The 11,793-nt window shown below is 37.0% G+C and overlaps 1 protein-coding gene across 2 annotated transcripts in view; it reads left to right on the top strand.

Moving 5' to 3' along the window:
• Window positions 1–11,793, top strand: part of ttll5 (tubulin tyrosine ligase-like family, member 5) — a 104,647-nt gene that overhangs the window by 85,196 nt on the left and 7,658 nt on the right. For both annotated transcript variants that reach the window (XM_016237411.1, XM_016237409.1), the window contains exon 28: window positions 9,983–10,160. In XM_016237411.1, coding sequence (XP_016092897.1) covers window positions 9,983–10,160 — 178 coding nt within the window. The remainder of the gene's footprint in view (window positions 1–9,982; window positions 10,161–11,793) is intronic.

Here is an 11,793-nt window from a genome sequence, read left to right as displayed (position 1 = left end):
AGTTTAAGTGTTTATGTAGTTAATAAAGTCTTACTTGTATCACACTTGACGTTGTTCATTGTTTGCTCATAACTGGAGTCACTTAATCATGCAGATTTATGCTACAAGCTCTGTGTAGAGTTGTACAGTAAGAAAGTTACTTTAACCAGGAAATTAACGTTCTCAGAATTGACAGACAGTTGACCCTGAGAGGTCAAGTAAATATCTACATCGGATCTAAATATTTAAAATTAATTATAACTAGTTATGATTAATTATTCATATTTCCCCATGAGCTGATTCGCTACAACGGACAATGTTTGGAGTCGTTCAGTGCGATGTAAGAGATTGATTTTGCAAAGTTGACAGCTTTAGTGATATAACAGAGTTTTTACATTAGTGCATAACTCACATGTATTACTATTTATAAAATAGTCATTATAAAATTGCCCTTACAAAGGTAAACAATAATAATAATAATCAATTCCAGGTGGCAAATAATGCAAAAGTTAATTTCTGGCCCCATAGGTAATTCTATTCTAATGTCTAATAAGTCAAGTCACCATTATATAGCGCTTTTTACAATGCAGATTGTGTTTACTAAGCAGCTTTACAGTATTATTTTTGTCACGTATTGCAATTGCAGGAAGCTTGAAGTTTTTCTTTACTTGACAACTGTTTTATGCAAGCTTCTCATAGCAGATTCACAAACAATGTTGGAAATTATGCAAATGTGAAAATAAAGTGAACCTGGTGCTTGTCGCATTCATTCCAAAAAGCACTTTATAAGTTACTAAAACTCAGCCGCGCATGCAGAGATGGAGTCGCTCTGATTCTGTTCGCTTTGTTACCAAAGATTGTTTGGATTGCTTATGATTGTTGTTAAAAAGTGGCACAGACCAGCACCAAACCAGCACTAACCAGAGTAAACCAGTCCGGACCAGCTTGGAAGTGCATGCAGATGTAGACTGGTCTTTCAGCAGGCTTTTATGCCACATGCAGGGATTCTTGGACGACTCTTCGAGTAGTGCTGTAGTGTGTATAGTGCAGGGCTATTCATTTGGCGGCCCGCGGGCCAAATCCAGCCCACCATTCATCTTCATCCCTTTTTACAAAGGTGTGTTTGAACTAAGAATCTGATGTTTCCTTCAGGCGGTAGATCTGCTGAATATCAAATGGTACCATAGTTTCATATTCTTATTTCTCTTCTCTTTACTGCGTTAAGCTTTAACCCTTTCCTATACCAACTGTATGCGTGTGTGTGTATGTGTATGTTAGACCAGTTTAAGTGTTTATGTAGTTAATAAAGTCTTACTTGTATCACACTTGACGTTGTTCATTGTTTGCTCATAACTGGAGTCACTTAATCATGCAGATTTATGCTACAAGCTCTGTGTAGAGTTGTACAGTAAGAAAGTTACTTTAACCAGGAAATTAACGTTCTCAGAATTGACAGACAGTTGACCCTGAGAGGTCAAGTAAATATCTACAGCGGATCTAAATATTTAAAATTAATTATAACTAGTTATGATTAATTATTCATATTTCCCCATGAGCTGATTCGCTACAACGGACAATGTTTGGAGTCGTTCAGTGCGATGTAAGAGATTGATTTTGCAAAGTTGACAGCTTTAGTGATATAACAGAGTTTTTACATTAGTGCATAACTCACATGTATTACTATTTATAAAATAGTCATTATAAAATTGCCCTTACAAAGGTAAACAATAATAATAATAATCAATTCCAGGTGGCAAATAATGCAAAAGTTAATTTCTGGCCCCATAGGTAATTCTATTCTAATGTCTAATAAGTCAAGTCACCATTATATAGCGCTTTTTACAATGCAGATTGTGTTTACTAAGCAGCTTTACAGTATTATTTTTGTCACGTATTGCAATTGCAGGAAGCTTGAAGTTTTTCTTTACTTGACAACTGTTTTATGCAAGCTTCTCATAGCAGATTCACAAACAATGTTGGAAATTATGCAAATGTGAAAATAAAGTGAACCTGGTGCTTGTCGCATTCATTCCAAAAAGCACTTTATAAGTTACTAAAACTCAGCCGCGCATGCAGAGATGGAGTCACTCTGATTCTGTTCGCTTTGTTACCAAAGATTGCTTATGATTGTTGTTAAAAAGTGGCACAGACCAGCACCAAACCAGCACTAACCAGAGTAAACCAGTCCGGACCAGCTTGGAAGTGCATGCAGATGTAGACTGGTCTTTCAGCAGGCTTTTATGCCACATGCAGGGATTCTTGGACGACTCTTCGAGTAGTGCTGTAGTGTGTATAGTGCAGGGCTATTCATTTGGCGGCCCGCGGGCCAAATCCAGCCCACCATTCATCTTCATCTGGCCCGAGGGAAGAGTACCGCAGGTCATTATTTTGCACTAATTAGTTTGTCCACAAGGTGGCAACACTGGTTCGGGCCGTTGTTTCACAGCCGCAAAAGAAAGGGATGAGAGACGCAACAATAACCGGAGACCGCAACATCAATAAATGTCAGCGCTTGTGTGAGGAGGTTATGACATATCCACAACTTTAGTTTAAATGAGTATAAAAGCAGTGTTGTCGGTCATAACTTCTGTCGAGAAATAGCGCTGAACAAAGATGATTATCAAATGGAGTCTAGTCTGAAAGACTGCGTGTTCGGCTGTATTCTGAGCCGCTTCAGACAGCACGCCAGTAGTGCTTCATCGGACAAAAAAACAAACAATTATGTCAAAATGCTGGGTTTTGGCGAGTGACCTCATAAACACGGTCTTAAATGAGTTATGAAGTCCTAAATGACCATAAAGAGTTGGGAGAAAATTGGATGTGTGTCAGTTACGCGTCATGTGCATCAGGTTTTAAAGAGACAGCGCTGCTTTTAAAGTGAAATCTGATGAAGTCTGTCATTGATGTAAATTACAGAACAAAAGAAAAAGAAATCACTCGACTGCTCTAGACGCTGATTAAGTTTTGTAGCTTGAATAAAGATTAATCTATATAGTTGCATATACAATTTATAGTTTATGTGAAGATTGTTTTAAGTTCACTTATATTTAAAGTTAAAAATGATATTTTTCAGAACTTACTAAATGTTAAAAATAATGACTTTCAATTATACTGTAACGTTGAATTGCTATAATTGATGGCTAAAATTAAGGGGAAAATGCGTTTAATAGAGACATCAGTAGCAGTATTGCATTATCAAAAATACTGGCCATTGTTAATAATAGGCTACTTAGTAAAAAGATGCCATTAAACACATATTTAAAATATACCATCTTTATATTGTTTCTACATTAATTTGGAGGTTCAATGTGAAATTATGATAATATAAATATATTAATATGCAGTTAATTACAGAAAACTGTGTGAATAATTCGTTTTTTTTTTTTTTAAATCGATTCACAGACAGCACTAATCTTAACCTTTTATAGATGTTGGTGTTGATAATATTAGTTCATTTTACAGCTGAATATTCGGATCTAAATATTTAAAATTAATTATAACTAGTTATGATTAATTATTCATATTTCCCCATGAGCTGATTCGCTACAACGGACAATGTTTGGAGTCGTTCAGTGCGATGTAAGAGATTGATTTTGCAAAGTTGACAGCTTTAGTGATATAACAGAGTTTTTACATTAGTGCATAACTCGCATGTATTACTATTTATAAAATAGTCATTATAAAATTGCCCTTACAAAGGTAAACAATAATAATAATAATCAATTCCAGGTGGCAAATAATGCAAAAGTTAATTTCTGGCCCCATAGGTAATTCTATTCTAATGTCTAATAAGTCAAGTCACCATTATATAGCGCTTTTTACAATGCAGATTGTGTTTACTAAGCAGCTTTACAGTATTATTTTTGTCACGTATTGCAATTGCAGGAAGCTTGAAGTTTTTCTTTACTTGACAACTGTTTTATGCAAGCTTCTCATAGCAGATTCACAAACAATGTTGGAAATTATGCAAATGTGAAAATAAAGTGAACCTGGTGCTTGTCGCATTCATTCCAAAAAGCACTTTATAAGTTACTAAAACTCAGCCGCGCATGCAGAGATGGAGTCGCTCTGATTCTGTTCGCTTTGTTACCAAAGATTGTTTGGATTGCTTATGATTGTTGTTAAAAAGTGGCACAGACCAGCACCAAACCAGCACTAACCAGAGTAAACCAGTCCGGACCAGCTTGGAAGTGCATGCAGATGTAGACTGGTCTTTCAGCAGGCTTTTATGCCACATGCAGGGATTCTTGGACGACTCTTCGAGTAGTGCTGTAGTGTGTATAGTGCAGGGCTATTCATTTGGCGGCCCGCGGGCCAAATCCAGCCCACCATTCATCTTCATCTGGCCCGAGGGAAGAGTACCGCAGGTCATTATTTTGCACTAATTAGTTTGTCCACAAGGTGGCAACACTGGTTCGGGCCGTTGTTTCACAGCCGCAAAAGAAAGGGATGAGAGACGCAACAATAACCGGAGACCGCAACATCAATAAATGTCAGCGCTTGTGTGAGGAGGTTATGACATATCCACAACTTTAGTTTAAATGAGTATAAAAGCAGTGTTGTCGGTCATAACTTCTGTCGAGAAATAGCGCTGAACAAAGATGATTATCAAATGGAGTCTAGTCTGAAAGACTGCGTGTTCGGCTGTATTCTGAGCCGCTTCAGACAGCACGCCAGTAGTGCTTCATCGGACAAAAAAACAAACAATTATGTCAAAATGCTGGGTTTTGGCGAGTGACCTCATAAACACGGTCTTAAATGAGTTATGAAGTCCTAAATGACCATAAAGAGTTGGGAGAAAATTGGATGTGTGTCAGTTACGCGTCATGTGCATCAGGTTTTAAAGAGACAGCGCTGCTTTTAAAGTGAAATCTGATGAAGTCTGTCATTGATGTAAATCACAGAACAAAAGAAAAAGAAATCACTCGACTGCTCTAGTCGCTGATTAAGTTTTGTAGCTTGAATAAAGATTAATCTATATAGTTGCATATACAATTTATAGTTTATGTGAAGATTGTTTTAAGTTCACTTATATTTAAAGTTAAAAATGATATTTTTCAGAACTTACTAAATGTTAAAAATAATGACTTTCAATTATACTGTAACGTTGAATTGCTATAATTGATGGCTAAAATTAAGGGGAAAATGCGTTTAATAGAGACATCAGTAGCAGTATTGCATTATCAAAAATACTGGCCATTGTTAATAATAGGCTACTTAGTAAAAAGATGCCATTAAACACATATTTAAAATATACCATCTTTATATTGTTTCTACATTAATTTGGAGGTTCAATGTGAAATTATGATAATATAAATATATTAATATGCAGTTAATTACAGAAAACTGTGTGAATAATTCGTTTTTTTTTTTTTTAAATCGATTCACAGACAGCACTAATCTTAACCTTTTATAGATGTTGGTGTTGATAATATTAGTTCATTTTACAGCTGAATATGCATTTAAATTTAATTTCTAATTTTATAGGCCCCTCAGAAAGAAATCGGGACGGGCCCCTCCCCCTTGGCCCCCTTCAAAATTTCAATTCGATAATCCGGCCCTCAAATGAAACTAATTGAATAGCCCTGGTATAGTGTATCTGCTGTTCTGGCTGTGGAGTTGAGTTAGAATACATGAAACTAAAGGAACCAGGAGCCGATCACCATTCAGAGTGCTTACTGAACATTTAAACTGACTAGCACCTCTGGCACTATCTGTAACCATTCCCCTGACCAGCTCATATTTTATTTTCTTATTCTTTCATATCCTTTAAAGCTGTACATCATAATGGATTCAGCAGGATTCAGCCGTGCATCGTAATTTCGAGGAATGTGAATAAACTGAACTTGGAATCATATGTTACTGCTGAAGCAAAGGTTTCTTGCACACAAGCCTAATTTAAGAGGTCGCGGGACTAAAAATAGTTGTAAAGGATACATTGATGCCCTCATTTTAATAAAAGCTTTTCATTCACCTTAATTGGACCCAGATGGCTTGGGCTTCACAGGACTTTCCTCTGGTTGGCGAGTGAGAAATTCCACCCCGGGATAACAGTGTTGTGTTAATGAGTCAGCGCGGACGCCGGGGGCACGGCACACTGGAGCCGAGCTCAAACTGCAGTCATGCATCATCAACAACATAAAGCTCAATGCATTTATTGCGCTGTTCCCTGGAATGCTGCATTATGGTGGTAATGTTCCGGCGGATGACGTAAGACGTAGGCGTTGCGAGATTAGTGACGAATGCGGAGAGAGGACAAAACAAAACACCGTTCACGAATTAGAAGTACAAACCGAACATTTGCAAAGAAAAATGTCGGAGGATTTCGATATTAACCAAGAGGAGACTGGTTTTCCTTTGCTAAAGTAAGGAAACTTCTTCTTCTTCTTCTTCTTCTGTTTTATGGCGGGTAGCTCCAATGTTAAGGTGCATTATCGCCACCTACTGTATAGTAAGGAAACTTTACTTCCTTCGCTCCTATTAAACCAACTCGTGAGACTAGCATATCTCAGAGGCGCGCGCACTGCACATACGTCATACGCCTTCCGCCGGAACGGATCCGCGTATGATAGATAACGGAAGTGAATAAAGGCCTCCTGTAGCGAATCCATGAGTTTTTGTTAGAAAAATATCCATATTTCAAATGTAATAAACACCTTTCTCTCACTTCCACTAGCTGTCATCCACTGAAGCCGTTCCGGCGGATGACGTAAGACGTAGGCGTTGCGAGATTAGTGACGAATGCGGAGAGAGGACAAAACAAAACACCGTTCACGAATTAGAAGTACAAACCGAACATTTGCAAAGAAAAATGTCGGAGGATTTCGATATTAACCAAGAGGAGACTGGTTTTCCTTTGCTAAAGTAAGGAAACTTCTTCTTCTTCTTCTTCTGTTTTATGGCGGGTAGCACCAATGTTAAGGTGCATTATCGCCACCTACTGTATAGTAAGGAAACTTTGCTTCCTTTGCTCCTATTAAACAAACTCGTGAGACTAGCATATCTCAGCGGCGCACGCGATGCGCATACGTCATACGCCTTCCACCGGCATGCCTTCCGCGTATGACAGATAACGGAAGTGAGAGAAAACTGTTTATTACGTTTGAAATATGGATATTTTTTCTTACAAAAACACGTGGATTCACTATGTGTGAAGCATGTTTTATTATGAATGCACGAGCTTTATTTGACGACTTGTGGACTGTTCAAATGCAACACCCGCTGACTGCAATGATAGCGCTTGGAATAGCCAGGACACTTTTTTAATATAACACCGACTGGATTCGTCTGAAAGAAGAAAGTCATATACACCTAGGATGCTTAGAGGGTGAGTAAAACACAAGCTCATTTTAATTTTTGGGTGAACTAACCCTTTTTGAGGTCCAGGGTAACATTTATGTGTGACCTCATTTTTGAGCATGTTTGCTCTACTGGTAAACATCTTCAGTACCTGCGGCTCAGCGATTAAACAGAGGCTGTGAAGCTGTTATTGAAGCAGATATTTTTCTTACAAATACTCATGGATTCGCTACAGGAGGCTTTTATTCATCCACCGGAGCGTCTGCGGCACGTTTTATTATGAGTGCGCGAGCTTTATTTGACGACTTGTGGACTGTTCAACTGCAACACCCGCTGAGAGCCATTAAACAGCTTGAAAGATCAAAGACAATTTTTAATATAACTCCGACTGGATTCGTCTGAAAGAAGAAAGTCATATACACCTTGGATGCTTAGAGGGTGAGTAAAACACAAGCTCATTTTAATTTTTGGGTGAACTAACCCTTTTTGTGGTCCAGGGTAACATTTATGTGTGACCTCATTTTTGAGCATGTTTGCTCTACTGGTAAACATCTTCAGTACCTGCGGCTCAGCGATTAAACAGAGGCTGTGAAGCTGTTATTGAAGCGGATGATGAAATGTCAAAGGTCTGTTTGGAAGTAGCTGCGCTGATGTTCGGGTTCACGTGGAGGTTTGGGCTCTAATGTGGTGAGGTGGCGGTCTTTGAGGTTGTGTCATGGGTCGCAAATTGTTTTTCCAACACACAAACCGTTATGAGAAATGAGAATTGCATGGGTGGATGGTTCTTTTCACATGACTCTGTGATCCCAAGTGTCTTTGGCTCTGCTGTTCTCATGTAGCCTCTTGCACAAGCACTGCTTTTACTGAGTTTACGCGGTTTTTCCAGAATAATTCACTTCTGTATTTACATTCCCATCGATTCCTTTAGCAGATGCTTTCATTCAAGGTGATTATGAATGAGGAATACAGCCACATAGTAATTCATACTATAGAGAATTGCTGGAGAATTGATTAGAAAAGTAAAAAAGTGTTTTATTTGAGTGTTTTATATTGTTTTTCTAATGCAAATTGAAAAACTCTTTGGTGCATGTGGGTCGAGCCAAAAATGTAACTAAAGATGTCTAAAGATAACAGCTGTACAGCATGATAACATATCATTTTTGCTCACTAAATCAATCTGTATTGGTTTCATGTTTTTTTTTTATTAAGAAATGTGTTTACGTTCTTTACATAATAAGCACATTGGATGAGAACTGGCTTTGCTTAGTAGCATATTATTTTCTAGGGCCAGATTCATGGAAATATTCGTAGAAAACAAGTTAAGAAATTTCTTAACTATTTTCTTTACATTTTTTTAAAGAAGAAAATGACAGACTTTGGTTTTTTGTATGGCGCTTGATGTAAAGATGTAAACAGTGTCACATAGCATTACATTTACGTCAGGCAAGTCTTTTAGTGTCCACAGCACATTAGTAATGATGTCTTGATTATTTAATGTATGTTCACAGTCAGCCACTGTGCAAATGATTATTTCAACAATGACATGAAGTAGACACATCATTTTATAATTAGATTTAGAAGTGAATCTATCTAGATAGAAGTCGAGCCAAAAATGTAACTAAAGATGTCTAAAGATAACAGCTGTACAGCATGATAACATGTCATTTTTGCTCACTAAATCAATCTGTATTGGTTTCATGTTTTTTTTTTATTAAGAAATGTTCTTTACATAATAAGCACATTGGATGAGAACTGGCTTTGCTTAGTAGCATATTATTTTCTAGGGCCATATTCATGGAAATATTCGTAGAAAACAAGTTAAGAAATTTCTTAACTATTTTCTTTACATTTTTTTAAAGAAGAAAATGACAGACTTTGGTTTTTTGTATGGCGCTTGATGTAAACAGTGTCACATAGCATTACATTTACGTCAGGCAAGTCTTTTAGTGTCCACAGCACATTAGTAATGATGTCTTGATTATTTAATGTATGTTCACAAGTTATGTCAGCCACTGTGCAAATGATTATTTCAACAATGACATGAAGTAGACACATCATTTTATAATTAGATTTAGAAGTGAATCTATCTAGATAGAAAAACTATCTTTTTTGTGCGTTGATTATTATATCTATTATCTATATCAGCAGTGGCGAACTCCGGTCCTGGAGAGCCGCAGCCCTGTTGAGTTCAGCTCCAACCCTAATTAAAACTCACCTGCCTGTAGCTTTCTAGTAACCCTTCAGACCTTGATTAGCTTGTTCAGGTGTGTTTGATTAGGGTTGACGCAAAACTCTGCAGGGCCGACGTTCGCCACCCCTGATCTATATCTATATTATGTGCAAGTAATAAGGTTCCCTACAGCATTAGATGAGGTAGATTTGTATCCTAAAGAAAATGTAAATTATATATATATATATATAAGGAGAGCAGCCCTTTGGAATAAAGTGAGAGAGATAATCCAGTTAGAGAAGAGTTAAGCAGCTGCCTCTCTGATGCTGCAAGTGCAAGGCAGCAGTTAATTCTTTTTTCTTTTTTTGAGATGCATAAACATGAACTTCCTACTCTCATCCACAAGGTGCTTGACATCTCAAATGATGCTGTTGGCATCCGCTAACAGCATTTTTCAGTACCAGGTTTGCTCTTGTCCTGCTGGGACACTAAATGCTTCTCGACTAGTGTTTTGATGCTGTTGTTGGTCTTCAGTCTCAGGGCTGCTTGTGAAGCCGAGTCGGTGTGTGACGTAGATCTGCTCAGCGCTCAGAAGCCGCCGCCGCCGCCGCCGGCTGCGGGAAACTACCAGCTTCAGTTCGCCATCCAGCAGCTGCAGCAGCAGAAGCTTCGATCCAGACAGCTGCTCGACCAGAGCCGCACGCGTCACCAGGTAACACCGCGACGCAACGAGGGCTTCTTTCTTTTAAGACCACACAGGGCTCAGTAATAACCGCACAGGCTAGTATATGTTTATTTGACTTGTGCATGTTTGAATATTTTCACTGACGGATACCACATGTATACACTGTATTTTCTGGAAAATGAGTTCCACATGATTATACATCACGCTGGGTTAAAATTTGATTGTTGAGAGAAAAAACACAGACAAGCTGCATCGGTGTTCAAGTCACATTTTATTATTACAGTCTGAAATAATGTAAAACGCTATAGTGAAAGTGTTATAATAATACACGTTTATTATAAGCATAATACACGTGTATTTTAGTTCCCATCATGCCACAACAAATCCTTTAAATTTTAAAGTATTCAGAATGGAATAGGAAGGGAAAAAAAATAAGTATAAAACAGTGCTGTCAAACGATTAATCGTGATTAATCGCATCCAAAATAACAGTTTTTGTTTACATAATATATGCATGTGTACTGTGTATATTTATTATGTATGTATAAATACACACACATACAGTATATATATTTAGATTCTTATATTCTATATTCTATATAAATATATTTAAAATATAAACACAACATATTTTTCTGAAATGTATACATGCATGTGTGTGTCTTTATATATACATAATAAATATACACAGTACACTCACATATATTATGTAAACAAAACTTTTATTTTGGTTATAATTAATCGCGATTAATTGTTTGACAGCACTAGTAAGCTAGATATTGTCTTGCATTTTATTTTCATTATGGATAAATACCAGATTCACAAAGCAAGAAACCATAACTCTCAACACAACTGTAAAGTATTTGCTTCAGATTTATGTTTAGTATTATTATTATTACTTCAAAAAGAATTCTCCTCCAATAAAACAAAAGCTTGATAGAGCAATTTGTAACTTTTCTTTTTTCTCTGTATTGCCTATTATTATTTTTATTCTACAATTTTTTTTAATTTAGGTTTTAATATAATAAAATAACACAATATAATATAATAAAATACTGCTGTGGTAAATATACACTACACCAGTGGTTCCCAAACGTTTTGCAGCATGCACCCCTTTCTAGTGTTGGACACGTCAAGCACCCCCACCACCGTACTCCGGTTAAACACCACATTTTTTACTGCAATACAAGTATAATTACAAGTATTCACTGTATACAGGGCTTGACATGAACTCTTTTGCTCACCAGCCACTGTGGCTAGTGGTTTTCCAAAATTACTAGCCACTCAGCATTTTCACTGGCCACAATTTTGTTGCTGGAAAATTACATTTTATATGACTAAAGTTACTGCATATTAAAATGTATTTGAATTGATTTGCAGGTCTTTTGTTTTTTTTGCCTATAAAAAGGGCATTTCTCCCTAACCTTATTAAATGCATGTGTCATCTTTCATATCAAATTCTTACATTTGATTAATAGTTACACTTAATATAATAAGACTCTATAGGGCTGTTACCAATCAAATGAAATCAGTATTAACAAAACCAAATGTTCCACTGCTGGAGAAACAGAAGCAGCTGAAGTGGCATTCAGATGCATTTACGCAGACAATTTAATCAAGCTGAAATGTAGCGTGAATGCATTAACACTGCAAAATTACAA

This window comes from Sinocyclocheilus grahami, unplaced genomic scaffold, assembly GCF_001515645.1.
Source record: "Sinocyclocheilus grahami isolate Dianchi unplaced genomic scaffold, SAMN03320097.WGS_v1.1 scaffold513.1, whole genome shotgun sequence".
NCBI lineage: Eukaryota > Metazoa > Chordata > Actinopteri > Cypriniformes > Cyprinidae > Sinocyclocheilus > Sinocyclocheilus grahami.
The sequence above is the reverse complement of the archived record's forward strand: the minus strand, read 5'-3'. Positions and strand labels throughout refer to the sequence as shown.